We start from the raw sequence: 19,756 nt of genomic DNA, 5'->3' as shown, positions 1-19,756 counted from the left end.
AGCTAGTAGGCTAAAGCTTAAATCAAGAAATCACAGCAATATGTTTGTTCTACACTAACATTTTTAGATTTTTAAAGCAATAGTTCACCTTAAGAAATACTAAGCTAGGCTTATTGTTGCTGGTTGTAACCATGTTATAGTCCAATTTTCGTTTCAGTATGAGCTTTTCTTGGTGGAGTATTTTGGTTCTAGTTGCTAATTTTCCTGTGATTGTCAGGAAGGTGGTAAGAATTTGCTGAATGGTGCCTTCTTTTCTGTCCACAGCTCTCATGCATGAAGCATAGTGCCTCATTAGTCCAAGGACCTTGTCGACCAGAAGTCGTTTCTTACCAGCAGTCCATCACATCCCTTTGACCTGGTTTTCTTTCTCACAAAGTGGAAACATCTCTTTCAAGTTCTTTTTGTTATAAATTTAAGCAAATGGCTGACCATGGCTTGGATGAAATACCTTCACAGTGCCCCCACTGTGCATCTTCTCAGGCTGATCTCCTTTGTGTGTGTTCAACAGTCAACTCTCCAGTTTTGGTGGTAGAAATGTCACAGACATCGAGTATTGGTAGTACAGACAATTTTACAACACAAGAGAGAAAAAAAGAAAGAAATAGCAGCAGAGAGCCTTCTGTGAAAGATTTGGTAAATATTGAAGATTCTACTACACAAACTGACAGCCCATTCTTCATTCCCATCCCTAGGTTCTTCCTTGTTCTACGAGCCCTTGTTAGCTAATTCATTGGTTTCTTGAAGTTCTTAAAGAACTATTTGCTTCCCACAGCAGAGATGAGCAGAGTTGGATAGTTACGTGTTTTATGATACTTTCAGTCACTGTCAAAATTATTTCTCAGGATCCCAAACAACTAACATTATTATTCCAGCTCTTAAAAGCTGTTTATACAGGAAAAACTTCTTTTTCAAATTTAACCAAATAGGATTTTTTGATAGTTTTCTTCAACTGATAGAGAGATTTATGACAACAGTTCAGGTGTCATTGTGGCTTCATTATCTAAAATGAAGCTCTAGTTATCTATCTCAAATATAAAATATACTTTGCAAGGTTGGGTCATGTGATTTTCAAATAATGTGGGATTTCTAATCAAACTAATTTGATTGTATTTATGGGTATGAAAAGCATAGTAGAATGCTGTATTTAATCTAGCACAATTTTGGTGGCAAGAAACACAAGTTTAGGACAAGCCAGGCCCTCATTCTTCACCTGAACCCTCTGACACTTGCACACTCGCCTGAAGGGCTCCTTCAGCCTAATGTGTCAGTGACTGGCACTGCACTCTGGATTTGAAAAAGACAGTAAATGATTTTGTATACAGTAAAGACTATGGTATCCATTCAGGCTGATCACAACTAGAGTGCATTATTAATAAGAATGTTACATCTTAAGAGTTATTTTTCATAATTCTCGTTTGGTCCTAGACCACAAGAACTTCAAACCTGGAGAGGAAAAGCTCTCAGCCACAGTGGAGTCGGAGCAATGTCACAGAAGGGAAAGTGCTGCACATAAGAATGGACAATGGAGCCGATATCGAGGTACGTGGGAGCAAGCTGAGGCTGCTGGAGATGGTCAGCTCTCTTCTTTTTAAACATTTTGTTTTTATCTTTCATCTTTTTAACAACATTTACTTATTTCAATTAAAAACTTTTCACGATATATTTTGATCATATTTTCCTCTCCCCCAATTCCTCCCAGATTCTTCCCACCTCTTACCCAGACAACTTTATCTTCTTTCTCTCTGTCTCTCTCTTTCAAAATAAAACAAGTAAAATCCCCACAAAAACACAAAACCAAAAATAAACAAGTAGAAGACAAAAAAGACAAAAATGCCAAGAACGATATGAAAAGTACACACACACACACACACACACACACACACACACACACAAACAAACAAACCACAAACAGCAAAACAAACAAAAAACATGGAGTTCATTTTGTGTTGGCCAAGTGCTCCTGGGCATGGGCCTGTCCTGGAATGTGGTTAATACACTTAATTCCACTGGATTGGAGAAATTGACTTTCCGTTTGTCAGCAGGTATCAGTTTCAAATAACTTCTTGGTTAGGGGTGAACTCCATGTCCATTCCTCCCTCTCAGTCCTGGGACCTCTCTGTCTTGAACCTGTGCAGGTCTTATGAGTGCTGTCACAGTCTCTGTGAGTTCACATGTGAACCTAAGACTAGCTAGGCCACAGGCCCTGGGGGAAAACCTAACACTATCATTCTGCTAACAGAACATAGTAATAAAATGACTTCAAATGACATAATGTTATACCCACAGACCAGTGTCTTGTCCAACCCTCATCAGGGAAGCTTCTTGCAGTAGATGGGAATTAACGCAGAGACCCATGACTGCACATTGTGCTGAGATACTTCAGAGCACTTAGTTCTAAATGTCTTCATTAAACCCCTCCCTTTATGGCTCAGGGATCTATGTGGAAGAGGAGGCAGAGGATTGTAAGAACCAGAGGTGATGGATGACTCCAAGGATAAAGACACAGCAGACCTGAACTTTCTTTCAGGTTTCCTTGAAGCCAATGGTTTGTGACAGAGCTGAGACAATTGAAAACAGCCTCTGAGGAAAGGAAGTAAAGACCACAGTAAAAATTTTAAGCACACTGAGGTTTTTCTAAAGGAAATGCAGGGCAAGCATGAGGATCAGAATTTGGATCCCTGGCACCTGTGTAGAAAGTGGGGTACAGCGGCACCTGTGTAGAAAGTGGGGTACAGTGGCACCTGTGTAGAAAGTGGAGTACAGTGGCACCTGTGTAGAAAGTGGGGTACAGTGGCACCTGTGTAGAAAGTGGGGTACAGTGGCACCTGTGTAGAAAGTGGGGTACAGTAGCACCTGTAGTCCCAGTGCTGGGGAGAGGAGACAGGAGTTAACTGGCTTCCAGGTTCAGTGAGAGCCTTGTCTCAAAAAATAAGGTGGAGAATGATTGAAAAAGACACCTGGTGGTGCCCTCTGGCCTCTACCCACTCTCAAACACATGTGCATGCACATCCACATGTGGGAACATGTTACACATAAGAGAAAAGGCAAAAAAGAAAGAAAGAAATATAACTACTTGAAAATTAAAACATGTCCCTTTAAAATGTGATCAAAGGAACTATGAAAAGAATAATTGTAAGAAACATTGCATAAGTATTATATAACTTTAAAATTTATTTTATTAATTTATTTGAAGTTATTAGGAAAACCTGAAACATTTGACTTGAAAAGCATAAGCCTTTTCTGAAATAAAAGTACTGTATTAAAGCAACACACAAATTTACCAAGTTTTAAAGTTAGCCATAAGAACCTTTCTAAAAGCAAAATGTATTCATTGTGAAAATGTAGATGTGGGTTAGAGATGACCAGTCTAATATTCACCATTACTTCATTTTATCCTATTTCTCTTTATGAAATGGTACAATATTTAAGCTTATGTACACTTTAGAGAAATAGCCTTCAATAGGAAAGTTGAAGTTTAAGCTTCTTCCCTGTTGACATGGACAGGCTCACTGTAAATACTTTGAGAATAATGAACAAAGTTACAGTTGTTCAGGATTTTGCCTGTAGCTTTTCTTCATATTTTCATATCTTTCTAGACATCAGCATCAGCACCTCCACATAGACCCATGTTTGCCACAGGATCAGGCCACATGTGCTTTTTATGTTCTACACTATTACAATTTCCTGTAATAACCTTCCTAAACCTTCCTAAAATACCATTTCTATCCCATCCCTTTAAAATTAGTAGAGATCAGAAGCCATTTCTTTTTTATTTTCATCATTTTGGGATGATGTATCAAGCAGTTAGTTGAAGAAAAAATTAAATTATAAAATATAATTGGATATTCTCTAAACATTCGACTTAGACCAGTGTTATAATGCTCTATTCAAGTTATGGTTCTGTGTGTTTAGAGAGAGATAAAAGTTTAGGTTTTGGGGGGAAATTTGGAAAGAAACAATAAATATGATTTTGTTCTGAGATAAAAAAAATCCAGGTAAGCCGGGCGTTGGTGGCGCACGCCTTTAATCCCAGCACTCGGGAGGCAGAGCCAGGTGGATCTCTGTGAGTTCGAGGCCAGCCTGGGCTACCAAGTGAGCTCCAGGAAAGGCGCAAAGCTACACAGAGAAACCCTGTCTCGAAAAAACCAAAAAAAAAAAAAAAAAAAAAAAATCCAGGTAAATAATCATTTTATTGAAGATATAATCTATAAAACATAGGTAGCAGCTGCATATAAATGAACACAATTTAAAGTCTTTGTTTTGGGAACTAATTAAGTTTTCTGACTTTAATTCTCACTACTATGCTATTATATGATATCAGGGAAGAAGAAGGGATGAGGTTTTTAAAAGACACAAAAGAATAGTTTTCCCATAAGCAGCCATCTTAGAATTCAAAATGAGCCAGAATAAGCAAGAAAGTGGTAGTAGTGTTGGGGACCAGTCATCATGCTGAGTAAAAATAAAGGTACAGTCACCGTGGTGCAGCTTAGCAGGGAAGCGCTTCTCGGGGCATTCAGTCATCTAGAAAAGCAAGACAGAAATGAAAGCAGAAGGAGTGTGGGCAGTGCAGTGCCTGTTTCATGGTACAGGTGAAGGTGGCCACCCAGGGTTAGAGTGGAATCTCTTAGGGGAGGCTTGGGCTGTCTGACGCCACAGACGCTGCCCCTGGAGGCTCTGACTCAGCTCTGACACCCATGTGTTAGCCCCTGTGTGTGATGGGTTCAGAAACTCATCAGTTCTCTGCTGATGATCTTCATCACAGAATCTGACTCCTGCCAATCCCCAAGAAGTGAAACTGTAGGGAGTTGTGTGGTTTTTATTTGGCACTGTGACCAGAACACTGCTGTTGGCCAAACCAGTTCATTCCCTCTTTGTAAACAAAAGTTAGATGACAAGTCAGAAAGATTTTTGGTTTAGATCAATGGTTCCCAACCTGTGGGTCGCAGCCCATTTAGAGTTGCTTATTAGATATTTATATTGCAATTCATGACAGTAGCAAAATTAGTCATGAAGTAGCAATAAAATAATTTTATGGTTGGGGGTCACCACAACATGAGGGACTGTATTAAAGGTTTGCAGCGTTAGGAAGGTTGAGAACCACTGGTTTAGATAATGGTATCATGGATAGTATATTTTCTTCTTGCTTCTAATTTTTATTAAATTTTTTATTTTTTCTAAAATAAAACAAATAAGGCAAGAGAACTAACACAGAGATAAAGGAGATTAAAAAGAACTTTTAGGTGGAGAAGGAGGCACTTGTTCATTGTTTTAGGATCAAACTCAGGGCCCTCTGCATGACAGACACATACTCAACCATTGAACAACATCCCAGCCTGTCTGGTGGTTATTGGTATTGATTTCATAGTGTGAATCTCAGAGTTTTGGGGGGAACTTTTGCTGAATGTATTGTTTATGCATCAAGTTCATACATATATTAATATTTCACTTTTTTCCTTATGAAAATATTTCATTTTATTATGAAATTTTATATTAGCATTACTTTATAATGTGTAGATTGAAAGAACTCAACTTCTGTATTTTTTAACTTTTCCACGTTTTGCCATTAGAACTTTTGTAGTTTTCTTGCAAAAAGTAAACAATTATTAAAAGCCCTTGAGACCTGACTGTGGTTCGTTAAGATGTATTGGTTACCACCGAAGCAAATACATAGTACCTCTATTTGATTTTATCCTGGAACAGAATTCTTCCTCCCTTGAACGGATATCTTTCAGTAATGTGTGTTCATTTTTTTTTCTTTTTGGTTTTTTGAGACAGGGTTTATTTGTGTAGCTTTGGAGCCTGTCCTGGAACTCCCTTTGTAGACCAGGCTGGCCTTGAACTCACAGAGATCCACCTGCCTTAAAGGAGTGTGCCACCACACCCAGCTTGTGTATTCATTTCTAATGCCTGATGAAAGCCACAGAGACAGAGGAGCTCTTGTTTTGTCTCCAGGAATTCTATACCTTCGGAAGAATATTGGGACAGGGGAGCTTTGGAATGGTCAGTGAAGTTACGGACAAGGAAACAGGAGCTAAGTGGGCAATTAAGAAAGTGAATAAAGAAAAGGTAAGGCTTCTTTCCCAGTGCAACCCTCAGGGCCCAGTGCTAGGGTGGGGGTAAAAGTGGGCAGTGCAGCTTTCTATACTAACCCAAGTTGTGTCTTCCGAGGGCCAGGGCTGGGCTAACTGCTGCTCTAGTCTCCTGTGAAGGACTGGTTCCTGCACTCAGGTAGACGTGTGTTGTCTGGAAAAGGCAAAAGCATCACCACAGCCAGTATAACCAAATATGTAAACTCCGGAGTGACTCTGAAGTCGGTCTATGCAGGCATAGGGTTGTAAGTGTGAACGGCTTAGCTGCAAGTAGATCCTGCCGCCCTCCTAAATTACTTGATACACTTTTCTTGTTGTCTCATTTAATTCTCTTTCCTTACTACTGGCAATCCCCACTCCAATCCAGTCTATTGTCCCTGTGTGTCTGCTGCACCCCTCTGGGTTACTTGTTGGCAGGGGACTGGGCTTCTCCTTAAGCCAGAATCTAAGATCTCAAACTTTACATGAGCTCATCAACTTTTAAAAAATTCTGTCTGGATAAAGAAGCAAAATGACACCATTATGGTGTTTTCTTCTTGGATTTGTGATAACAAGTATTGAATCCATAAAATTAAGCAGTAGCCTATATATATTTTTTGTAATTATAGCAAATTTCCAAGTTTAATGAGGTGACATACCAGCTTTAATAAAGCAATTAAGAGCCTTTCTAGCATCTTTTACAATCTTTTGAACTCAAGGTAGCACACCACAGGGCTGCCTGGCATGCCATTTCTTTGCTTTTTCACGGTCAGGGCTAAAGGTTCAGTCTGGGGATTTGTATTTGCAACTTTAGGAGTTACTCTGTCACTCCCACACTGATATTGGGAGTACAGTATACTAAAGTAACCAAATCAAGTGATCCTGTCAATACAGGAACCGGGCAGTGTATGTTTGCAGTACATACAGGTCAAGCCATGTGGGGAAAGAGCAGGGACAGAATTGAGATGAGTAGCAGGAGGTTGTGCTAACTGTGCAGAACTGCTCTTCACAGGCATTCACTCCTCATGGTCACTATTTCTCTGAGCTCTAGGCTAAGCTTAAAATGTGCTTTTATCCTACTCGGGTGGGTGGAGCAGAGTGGCCAGTGTCTTCCTCACTCAAAGATGGTGAAGGGTAAACAGGAAAGGGAATGGAAGCAGGAATGGCCCTAAGTAAAATTTTAACTAAAAAAATGTTTGCCTTATGGTCAGTCTGTTTCCTTAAGAACCCTTCTGTACTTTCCCAAATTGGGGGCTAAAGGTGTTTGCAGAAATAAGTCCTTTGTTACCTCTTTCAAGAATATTTTTCTGTTAAAAAAGGACAAAAAATAAAAGAAGAGAAGATTTATGATAAGATAATGGCAAGTCCAGTAGCAGGGGAGCACCCTAGAATTTTCTAGATGATTAGACAATCTTACCTACATCTGAAGGACATCCATGTGTACCCTGGAGATCTCTTCATCTGACCTTTTGTCCTAGGCATGGTAAGGATTAGATGTTAGGAGACACAGCTGATGTTGGATTAGTCTGAAGGCAAGGTCTCTGTCTCTCTCTCTCCTCAGTTAACCAGGGAGACCAGAAAGTAACATACAAGTTAAATACAAGATCCCATTCCCTGCTGTATGTGTATATGTATAAAAATATAATATATTATTTATTCTGTTTATTATACATATAAACAAAATCAAAACAAGACAACAAAATAAAAATTTTCTGTTATAAAGCCATCTCTGATTGATATCCCTAGAAGATTTTGTTTTTGTTATGCTAATGTGAAAGGATCACTGTGATGGAAGGAAATGAAATATCAAAAAGGTATGCTAAAGTTTGTGAGGGGTCAGAGACCATGTTGTAGCTAATTTATGGAAACAGTCCAAGAGATTGAGGCCAAATGAAATACAGCTTGAAATTGGACAAGGGAAAGAAGGGGCATAATTTGATCTGATTATGGGATAAACTGCATGGTATCATTTAAGAAAGATACTGTACAGAACTGTAGGAAAAGGCATAAAATAGCTAACTTTCATACTGAGGAAAGGAGGTATGGCATTCCCACGTGCAATCTGTTTCTTCGTTAAGGCTGGAAGCTCCGCTGTGAAGTTACTTGAGCGGGAGGTGAACATCCTAAAGAGTGTCAACCATAAACACATCATCCATCTGGAACAAGTGTTTGAGACGCCTAAGGTAAAGTTCCACCAGGCACTACAGTCTGAAGGTTGTTACTATTACAAAACGAATATCATCCCATTCTAAAGTAGCCCTCTGGGGCACAGTTACTCATGTCCTTGGCAAAAGTCTGTCACCAGAGATTGATGAGAACATTCCTGAGGACTTTTATTATTGATTGTATAATTAGGTGTGTAATGATTAGATTGATGTCTTTAGTTATATGTTCTGGGTAGCACATTAGAAACAAATGTTTAAGACTAGAATAGCTTCATGCAAATCCAAAAGTGAGCAGAGCTTCCTCTGAGATGGCATCTTTGTGCATTTGCTCTTAGTCTCTCTCCTAGAGACCATTTGATTATTGTCAAGATTTTGCAAGGTTAGCTTCATGATCAAATTGAAGAGGTTTACTTGGCACAATGTAGAAAATGCTTTTTAAAAAAATTCTTCTCAGGCCCTCTGGATAAGTGAGACAGTTGATTAGCTTGAACTGTTTGGGAGGCTCCCAGGCAGTGGGACTGGGACCTGTCCTTAGTGCATGAGCTGGCTGTTTGGAATTTGGGGCTTATGCAGGAACACTTGGCTCAGCCTGGGAGGAGGGGACTGGACCTGCCTGGACTGAATCTACCAGGTTGAGCTGAATCTCCAGGGGAGTCCTCGCCCTGGAGGAGATGGGAATGGGGGGTGGGCAGGGGAGAGGGTTGGGGCGGGGGGCGGAAGGAGGGAGGACAGGGGAATCCGTGGCTGATATGTAAAATTAAATTAAATTATAAAATAAAAATAATACAATAAAAAATTCTTCTCTCATACATTACATCCAAACTGCAGCTTCCCCTCCCCCGACTCCTCTCAGTTGCTGGGCCCCTCTCCCCCAGATCTACTCCTCCTCCGTTCCCTTCAGAAGAGAGCAGGCCTCCCAGGGATATCGGCTGAACAGGGCATAACAAGTTCTTATCTTCATCTTTCCAGCATGCTTTGTCTCCCTTCTGTCCTAGATATCATCATTCTCTAATCTTAGCGGTAGGCGTTTTTTCCCCTGGTGAACTTGGGCATCACTTGCACTGCCTGGAAGCAGCACGCTATGTGGTTAGGCATGTGGACAGATAGTCTGTTTCTTTAAATCCTGGTTCCACCACTTTTTAGCTGTGAGAATATGGCCAAGTTATTCAACTTCTCTCTGGGTAAGTGTCTCACCTGTGAAGTGCTGACTCATCTGGTTGTTGAAGGATTAAAGATTAATGGGAGCATGGGTATAATGCATCCGTCTCATCAGATGTTAGCTATTGTTCTTCATTTTCTCTGCCAGACTCGAAAGTAGCTACTAATAGTCAATTTGGGTTATGCATTACACTGTATTAACTGAAAGTGCTTGGCAACAGGACCACAATTGTCCTTTTTTCTTTTTGGTGATCCTGCAAGTCAGACCCCTGGCCTTGTGCATGTTAAGTCTTGTCCTTCTTCTACCACTGAGCTATACCTCCATCCCTGGATTGTGATTTCTTTTATCCCCAAATATTCTGTGAATAACTTTGTTCTTTGTCATCAGTTTTAAAATTTTATTTGTGTATGATTGTTTTGCCTGCATACATGTCTGTACTCCTTTTGCGTGCCTTGTGCTCAGGGAGGTCAGAAGAGGACTACAGATTGTCTGGATCTGGAGAAGACAGTTGTGAGCCACCACGTGGGTGCTAGGAACTGAAGCCAGTCTTCTGCAATAGTAACAAATGCTCTTAACCACAGAACCATCTTTCCAGCCTCTTTTTTTTTTCCCCTCGGAGCTGAGAACCAAACCCAGGGCCTTGCGCCTGCTAGGCAAGCACTCTACCACTGAGCTAAATCTCCACCCCCCTTACCAGCCTTTTTATCATCAGTTTTAGGCAGTTTGATTTCAATAAATCTTGATAAAGTTCTCTTCAAGTTTCTTTTGCTTGGGGTTCATGGAACTTCTTGGGTCTGTGAGTTTGATTTTCATCTGATCTAGGATAATTTTAGTAATTATTTTGTCAAGTATTTTTTTGTTTCCTTGTCCTACTCTGGAAGACTTGGTACATATGCTGGATTACCTGATATTGCTCATAATACACTGCTATTCTGCTCATCTTCCAGCATTTTTCTGTGCTTAATCTGTGTAATTTGTATTTTACCATGATGTCAGATTCATTAATTTTTTATAATATCTAATGTTTTATCATTTTGTCCAGTGGAAATTCGATTTCCTTCATGTGTATAGTCAACATATGACGTTAACATACTCAGTGTCTCCCCACTTCATGAATATAATGATAAGAACTAAAGTCATTTTCCTACTAATTATATTATGTATGTCATTGTTAATTCAGTTTTGATAGGCTTTCCTCCTTTGTTCTGGGTTATATTTTCTTACTATGCATATCTGTTACTTTCATATTTATTTACCTATTTTTGTCTGTTAATACGAGGTCTTACTATGTAGGGCAGATGGTCTGGAAGTTCCTACATAGCCAAGGCTGGCCTGGAACTTGTGAACTTCCTACTTCCTGCTTGAGTGCTAAAATTTCAGGTGTGCACTCTCAAGCCTGGTTGCCAGTTAATTTTAATTGGCTGCCAGGCATTGTAAAAATTACCATTTGGGGTGCTATATTTTTATATTCTTACCACTATTTTTTTTTCTTTTTTGGTTTTTCTAGACAGGGTTTCTCTGTGTAGCTTTGTGCCTTTCCTAGGACTCACTTGGTAGCCCAGGCTGGCCTTGAACTCACAGAGATCCACCTGGCTCTGCTTCCCGAGTGCTGGGATTAAAGGCGTGCGCCACCACCGCCCGGCTTCTTACCACTATTTTGAGGAGAGATGATATGGTCTCACTAGATAACCCTGAAATTAGTGAACTTTTTGTCTCAGCTTCCAATGGCTGGGATTACAGGCATATGCCAACACATCTGGCCTAGTAATGATTCTTGAACTTTATTTTTATGACATAGTAAGTAATTTGGAGACAGTTCAGTACCTTTGGTGCTTGATTTATCCTTTGTGAGGGACAACAGAGTATCCTCTATAGGACTAGATTTACCCTTCTACTGAGGTGCGGCCTTCTGAATACTCATACCCTCTCCAATGCTACATGAATTATGAGATTTCTCTCTCTGGCTAATGGGAACACAGTATTTCTGCCATGCATAAGCACCAATGACTGTCTCCTCTGGCCTTTCACATGGTTAGTTCCCAGCTTTGGGACAAAGTACGTACTGATTAACATTCTGCTGAAGATTTGAGAAAGACTCCCTGCCCCCCATTATGTTTGTGTGTGTGCACGGGGGGGGGGGGGGGGGGAGGGGGGTATTTGTGTACATATTTTCCCTCTTTGATATTCTTCCCTGGAAACTTGAATTGTCTTGGCTTTTCTGGACTCCCATCTCCTGAATTCATGGAGGCCTTTGGACCTGAAAGTTCTCCAAGGTGTACTCCTGTAGGTTACACACTTGGCCTTGGCAGTTTCCAGCAGCTTCCTCCCCTCCCATCACTGCTGCTGTTCTTTGCAGGCTTGTGATGCCACCTAATTCATAGATGCCCATCTCTTCTCATCATCTCTTATTGAAACTCCTTCTTGCCCTGAGGTACGGCAACTCTTCAGAGGTTAGGACAATCATGGGGCTTGCCTCATGGGCTTCTCTCTTTCATAGAATACTGCTCTCTATGCTGACTAATGTCTTTCCAGTTCTTAAATTATTTAAGCAGAGGGGCAAACTAGTCTATTACACTATCATGTGTAGAAGCAGGAGCCCAAATCTACAAGAGTTTGAAGGCAAGGAAAATGGTCATATGTGGTTGTCCATTTCTGTGTTGTTTGATTTTGAGTCACGTGCACTAGATCTACCCATAAACACACATGTCTAGACTTTCCATTGAATGCTTCAATTTTCAGTTGAAGCTATTCTACGAAAATGGATGTCTAATTGGTTGTATACTGCTTATCAACCACTCAGATTGTGTAGTGGTTTCTTGTAAGTCTACGTATGCTCTAGATATACACAATTGTTTCTACTATTGTGAAAGACTTGAGTAATACACTTTAACCACTATAACTTTGATCAACATGCATTTAATGTTTTTTTTTTTTTTTTTTTGGTTTTTCGAGACAGGGTTTCTCTGCGTAGCTTTGCGCCTTTCCTGGAACTCACTTGGTAGCCCAGGCTGGCCTCGAACTCACAGAGATCCGCCTGGCTCTGCCTCCCGAGTGCTGGGATTAAAGGCGTGCGCCACCACCGCCCGGCGCATTTAATGTTTTTTAAAAAGACTTATTTTGTGTGTCAGTGTACCACACACATGCACTTCTCTCAGAGGCCAGAAGAGGGTGATGGATTCCCCTGGAACTGGAGTTACAGATGCCTGTGAGCTGTCATGTGGGTGCTGGGAATGGAACCTGTCTTCTGGAAAAGTAGCCAGTGCTCTTTTATTTTTTTTCTTTAAAAATTTTTCTTTTCATTTTACATACCATCCTCAGTTTCCCTTCCCTCCCCTTCTCCCACCTCTTTACCTCTCCCATCCCAAGCCCCATCCACTCCTCAGAGAGGATAAGGCCTCCCTTGGGGAGTCAGCAAAATCTGACATACCAAGTTGAGGCAGGGCCTAGCCCTCCCTGCTGCATTAAGGCTAGACAAGATGTCTCATCATAGGTAATAGACTCCAGTTCATGCATCTAGGATAAGTTCTGGTCCCACTGCCAGGAGCCCTGCAAACAGATCAAACCTCACAACTGTCACCCACATTTAGAGGGACTACTTCGGTCTCATGCAGGTTCCCCAACTGTCAGTCCAGAGTCTGTGAGCTCCCACCAACTTCGGTCAGCTGTCTCTGTGGTTTTCCTCATCATGGTCTTGACACCCCCTCCTTGTTCATATGATCCCCCCCCCATCTCTTCATTGGCTCTGCAGTTCAGCCCAGTGCATGGCTGTGGATTACTACATCTGCTTCCATCAGTTACTAAATGTAGGGTCTATGATGACAATTAGGGTAGTCACGAATCTGATTACAGGGGAAGGCCAGTTCAGGCACCCTCTCCATTCTTGCTAGGAGCCTTAGCTGGGGCCATCCTTGTGGAATCCTGGAAATTCCCCTAGCACCAGGTTTCTCCCTATCCCCACGATGTCTCCCTCTATCATGGTATCTCTTTCATTGCTCTTCCACTATGTCCCTCATGTTCTCTGCCCCCATCCCCTCCCTTCTACCTCTCCTCCCAGTTTACCCAGAAGATACTATTTCCCCTTTCTGGGGCCCTCCATACATGTCCCTCTTAGGGTCCTCCTTTTTAACCTAGCTTCTTTGGGGTTGTGGATTGTATCCTGGTTACCCTTTGCTTTGCATCTAATATCCACATATGAGTGAGTACATACCATGTTTGTCTTTCTGGGTCTAGGTTACCTCACTCAGGATGATTTTTTTCTAGTTCCATCCATCTGCCTACAAATTTTATGATGCCATTTTTTTTTTTTAACTACTGAGTAATACTTCATTGTGTAAATGCACCACATTTTCTTTATCCATTCTTTGGTTGAGGAGCATCTAGGTTGTTTCCAGGTTCTGGCTATTATGAATAATGCTGCTATGAACATAGCTGAGCAAGTGTCCTTGTGGTATGATTGATCATCTTTTGGATATATGTCCCAAAGTGGTATTGCTGGGTCTTGAGGTAGGTTTATTCCCAATTTTCTGATAAACCACCATACTGATTTCCAGAGTGACTGTACAAGTTTGCACTCCCACCAGCAGTGGAAGAGTGTTCCCCTTACTCCACATCCTCTCCAACATAAGCTGTCATTAGTGTTCTTAATCTTCTGACAGGTGTAAGATGGTATCTCAGAGTCCTTTTAATTTGCATTTCCCTAATGGCTAACGATGTTGAGCAATTCCTTAAATGTATTCAGCCATTTGAGAATCTTCTGTTGAGAATCCTCTGTTTAGATCTGTACTCAATTTTTTAATTTGGTTATTTAGTATTTTGATGTATAGTTTCTTAAGTTCTTTATATATTTTTCGAGATCAGCTCTATGTCAGATGTGGGGTTGGTGGAGATCATTTCCCATTCTGTTGGCTGCCATTTTGTCTTATTGACTATGTCCTTTGCCTTACAGAAGCTTCTCAGTTTCAAGAGGTCCCATTTATTAATTGTTGCTCTCAATGTCTATGCTACTGGTGTTATATTTAGAAAGTGGTCTCTTGTGCCAATGTGTTCAAGGCTACTTCCCACTTTCTCTTCTATCAGGTTCAGTGTAACTGGATTTATGTTGAGGTCTTTGATCCATTTGGACTTGAGTTTTGTGCATGGTGATACATATGGATCTACTTGCATTTTTCTACCTATTGATATCCATTTATGCCAGCACCATTTGTTGAAGATGTTTTTTCTTCCATTGTACAATTTTGTCTTCTTTGTCAAAAATCAGCTGTTCATAGATGTGTGGATTAAAGTCAAGTTATTCAATTTGATTCCCTTGATCCACCTGTCTGTTTTTATGCCAGTACCAAGCTTTTTTTTTTTTTTTTTAACTTCCACTCTATAGTAGAACTTGAAGTCAGGGATGGTTCTGGAAGTTCCTTTATTGTATAGGATTGTTTTGACTATCCTGGGTTTTTTGTTTTTCCATATGAAGTTGAGTATTGTTCTTTCAAGGTCTGTGAAGAATTGTGTTGGGATTTTGATGGGGATTGCATTGAATCTGTAGATTGCTTTTGATAGGATTGCCATTTTTACCATATTGATCCTGCCTATCCAAGAGCATGAGAGATCTTTCCATTTTCTGATATCTTCTTCAATTTCTTTCTTCAGAGACTTAAAGTTCTTGTCATACGGGTCTTTTACTTGCTTGGTTAGAGTTACCCCAAGGTATTTTATGTTATTTGTGGTAGCCAGTGCTCTTAACAACAGCTATCTGTCCAGCCCCTCATGCATTTGTAAATTGGTGTCAATTTATATTGTAACTACTGCTAATGCAACTTTCCCTTCCAAATAGTTCACTTTCCATTCCATGTTCCTAGCCATCCTATAGCACTGTCAGTAAAGTATGGCCCACTTTAAAAATTTATTTGTCAGATGTTTCAGATACTTTAAAACCCTAAAGCATCCTGAAATTCAGTGAATCAGAATTGTGGCTCTAGGAAGAAAGATACGTACCTCTTTCCCTGCTTTAATCATACTGACTGAACATAGAAGTTGGATTAGCAGCTGTTACAAGAACAGAATCCAACCCCCAAATCTTCAGAACAACAAAACTCAAGAATATATGTTAGAATGGAAACACGGAGGGTAATTATGTCTATGGCAGTGCCTATGGAAAAGATTGGAGTACCAGACCAAATAAAAAGGAGAAAGTGGGAGTTATTGAGAATGTTCAATAGGCTATGGTGCTTGCTTCCAAGCCTAATGACATGAGTTGGATCTACATGGTAGACGAGAACCAACTTATGTGCCTTGATCTCTATAGGTATGTTGGTGCATACAGGAACACACACACAATTAAATCAATTAAAAAATTTAAAAATAGTTTTTAAAAAGGAGAAAGTAAACTGAGCACCAGCACTCACTGTTCTCTGCTTCCTAACCAGATGCAGTGTGGTCAGCCACCTCATGCTTCTGCTGAGGCCAGTGTCTTTCCCATAATAATACACTGTACCTTGAACTGTGAGCTAGAACACACCCTTTCTCCTTTAAGTTACCCTTGTCAATATAGTTTATCCCAACAGGAAAACTAAGAAACCACATCCTTTCTTGTGTCCAGCCCATGCTTTACAGGTCCCCCTGTTAACACAGGTAGCCTATGAAGTCAGTCTGGCCTGCTGCCTCCTTCTATAGAGCCCATAAGATAAGTTCTCTATATTTCCAAATAAATGACAAAATGTAAAAGAGTAATGTTTCATAATCTTCAAATCACACCAAACTCAGATTTCTGAGTCTATAAATACAGCATTGTGTTGTTCATGGCTGATCTCAAGGCAGCTGCTGAGCTGTGCCATGTCCACAGAGACCATAATGTTTACTCTTGGGTTTGGTCTTTATAGAAAAATTTTGCTGAGCCCTGCTGTACATTACTGTTGTAGTGTTTGTTGACCTAGAAATGCAAAATTGACATCATACAGCTTTTACCTCAAGACTCTGACTTAAACACCTCCAATGCCTTGTTTCATATGGGGCATGGGAATCCATAGTCTTGAACATGCCATCCAAAGCTCTTCAGAAACGTGTTCCAATCTTTCCTGTTAGCTTCACCCTTCACCATCTCCTTCTCTACCCAACAGTCTCCATTACTGTTAGCAGCGATTTGTGTGTTATTTTAATAGCTGCTTTGTTCCAGGCTTTAGGGGCTTTGTACACTGGCCACCAGCTCTGCTTGGTTTTCCTCCACCTTCCCTGCAGAGAAATCACTGCTCACACATTCAGCCTGAACTCTCCTTGATGAGCATTCTTTATGCAGAGGCAGCCTCTCTTCCACAGCCCCATGGCATGTTGGGCTGTTAGTGTATATCATATGATACTGTAACTCTTTTGAACTTCCTAAAGTCAGCGCCATGTCTCCTGCTCCTTTGTTCCTCTTGTATTCAGTATAATAGCTTGTATGATATGTAGAGCAGTTTCACATGAGTAAATTAAGCTTGTGATCATACTTATGATGTATAACACACACACACACACATATAAAACTTCATAACTTTCTCTTATTCTGACTTTTAAATCTGTAATGTCAGAAAATGTACCTTGTGATGGAACTTTGTGAGGATGGAGAACTCAAAGAAGTCCTGGATAAAAAAGGGTACTTCTCAGAGAATGAGACCAGGTTGATAATTCAACATCTTGCATCAGCCATCGCATATCTTCATGACAACGGTAAGAAGAGGACTGTAAGCCTCACCATCTCCATAAATGAAGATGCCACTGTTGTTTGTTTAAGTGGGATGGTCTTTAGGACTCATAATCACATTGGTAGAACTTGGTAATGTAACTGAATAACAAGTACATTTTCCATATTTTTCCTTTTAGTTGTATTTATAGACATTTTAATTAGTAACAATGCAGACATTTAATTACACTGTATATGGAAGAGCAAACAATCATGATCATTCTTATTCTAGAAGTTTAAAATGTGGCTAATATGATAAAAAACAAAGTAGATAAAGTGAATTTCCCTAAAATATTTTTATATTAATATTATTAAAAATGTACCTGCTCTAGCCTTGTAAAATAATACACTTCAGTTTTAGAGCCATTTGGGTTCAGAACAGAAGGAACAGAAGTTTCCAGTGTCCACCCTGGTGCCACATGTGCAGAATGACTCACATTATGGTCACCTAAACCTGCAGTTTACGTTAGGACTCATTATTGGTATTTTTTATTCTGTTGGGTTTGACAAATGTATAGTAACATTATCCACTAAGGTATCATTTGGAGTAATTTGCCAACCTACATTTCAAAGGAACTCTACTTATTCTAAAACTTTACTGACTCCAGTGTTCCTGTTGCCACTTTGTCCCATGCTCCCCTTTTCCTTGAGGTTCTTAGGTGTGACTTTAGAAATTCTCATTTTACAGATGAGAAAATACTTGTTCCACAAAGGTCAGTGACAGGCTTCGGGATCTCAGTTTCCTCAGCATCTACTGCATTGTGCTCAGCCCCAGAGTTATAAAGATGAAAACTTAAGGCTTCTGCCCCTCAAGTAGCTTAGGCTAGTAGGAGAAGGAGTACAGGAAACAGCTTGTCATGCAGTGAGGCAATTTCTTACTGGAGAGCTGTGTGAAGTGCAGGGAGCTCAAGTGTGTGTCAGAATTAGATCTGAGGAATGCAGGCTGGGACTGGAGAATGGTTCAGGTCAGGAAAGGCTTGCAGGGGCTGAAGGTCACGCCTGTGTCAGTTCTCTCTCGTCTAGGGAGACACTTGTTTTCAGTATGTTTCTATAAAAACATCACTTCTGAGGGGTGAGATTTTAAAAAGTATTCTTCAAATGATGAGAATAACTAAGATAAAAATATGGGGTATTAGGGAGATTTGCCCCTGCCAAGGATAAGAACATCACAAAAATATATTAATTAAAATGGTATGGTATTTATGTAAGTAGTGTCAGGAGGAGTACCAGAATCAGTAATAAGTCCAAGGAAAAAGCCTGGGGGATATATGAGAACTGTAAGTGATTAGCTACACTGCCAGTCCAGGTCTGCCTCAGCTTCATGTCCCTAGATGGGACACACTTAGCTTCCCACAGCTTAGGAAGTGTTTGCTGTAGATGTGAGTCAGTCAGTTATCTGTGGAGGAGTGTTTGATACATTATTTGAATTTGAATGCACACAGAAATCTCACCTCAACTCTGACCTGTTCAACTGGAGGTTTGTGTCACAAAATATGTGTTTTTTTTTATTTCAACATATGAACAGTGTGAAATATATGCTGATATTTTAGAAAAATGCACTGAAATACAGTTTATGCACATGTAGCCAAGTTACAATGTGTTAAAATGTTTGTGTTGACAGTAACATTATACAGAGACCCAAGGATACAGAAAACCTTACCTGGCCTGTATTGTGATCCAGGCTGCCTGCGTTCTCCTGGAAACGTGTAGCCTCACGCAGCTCCCCTTCCACACTCACCAGGCTGAGAGGCTAGGCTGTCACAACAGGGAGCATGTAGCGATGAGAAAATGGCTTCTGATAGAGCTGCGGAGAAGAGGGGTGGAAGTAAAGACAGAAGAGGACAGAACTGCACTCAGCCTTCCCTCATACTTTATTTATGTGTCCTGCTTCTGTCCTCTCTGTCCTTCTGTCACTCACTTTGCTTGTCTATTTTCCTGGTAGATATAGTGCACAGAGATCTAAAGCTGGAAAACATAATGGTTAAAAGCAGCTTCATGGATGATAACAATGAGATGAACTTAAACATAAAGGTAAGAGCCTAGAAATACCACTCAATATTTGCCTGAAAACAACCAGCATCAAAGTAGCTACAGACATCTTAGACACATTTTGGTGACTTTTGAGTCTAAGCCATTTGTGCTAAGAAGTAAAAAATTCACAAAAGAAGTTCTAACGATAAAAATAATTTTACAAGCTAAGTGATGCTACTGAATGTGTTTTTCAAAGTGCATATTCTTTTGGATAGTTCTAAATCATTAGTTAATAGCAAGCAAACAGATGCTCTGAATTCTAATTAATTTCAAAATTATGTCTGGTAATTTGATGTAAATGTGTTACAGATTTAGAGAAAAACACACCTTGGCTGTGCTTTTGATACTAAATTAATGCTACAGTCTGTATTTCTCATTGAAATTTTTCCTGGATATTAATATTTATGTCTTAACCACAATTAATGTGCCAAGTGTTTATTCTTGAAGATTTTATTCAAATTAAGTGTTCCTTAATGTCAAATAAATGATAGAATACATTATTTATTACTTAGCACTTTAATAGTGGCTGCCTTCAAAATGTGTGCAAGTGTTAACTTTAGAAGCAAATGTGTCTGTGAGCTGCTGTTGCAGAAGCTAAACCATATGCAGCAGAAACAGACTCAGCAAC

General features: G+C 40.1%; 1 protein-coding gene across 3 annotated transcripts in view; it reads left to right on the top strand.

Annotated features, from left to right (window-relative positions):
• The window catches only part of Stk33 (serine/threonine kinase 33), a 180,126-nt gene that overhangs the window by 107,373 nt on the left and 52,997 nt on the right, over positions 1-19,756 (top strand). For all 3 annotated transcript variants that reach the window (XM_015997283.3, XM_015997282.3, XM_076549974.1), the window contains 6 exons: positions 265-633; positions 1,426-1,539; positions 5,953-6,066; positions 8,147-8,251; positions 16,946-17,084; positions 19,040-19,128. In XM_015997283.3, the coding sequence (XP_015852769.1) occupies positions 421-633; positions 1,426-1,539; positions 5,953-6,066; positions 8,147-8,251; positions 16,946-17,084; positions 19,040-19,128 (774 nt within the window). In that variant the 5' untranslated portion in view covers positions 265-420. The remainder of the gene's footprint in view (positions 1-264; positions 634-1,425; positions 1,540-5,952; positions 6,067-8,146; positions 8,252-16,945; positions 17,085-19,039; positions 19,129-19,756) is intronic.

Source organism: Peromyscus maniculatus, chromosome 1 (assembly GCF_049852395.1).
Source record: "Peromyscus maniculatus bairdii isolate BWxNUB_F1_BW_parent chromosome 1, HU_Pman_BW_mat_3.1, whole genome shotgun sequence".
In the NCBI taxonomy this organism is placed as follows: Eukaryota; Metazoa; Chordata; class Mammalia; order Rodentia; family Cricetidae; genus Peromyscus; species Peromyscus maniculatus.
The sequence above is the reverse complement of the archived record's forward strand: the minus strand, read 5'-3'. Positions and strand labels throughout refer to the sequence as shown.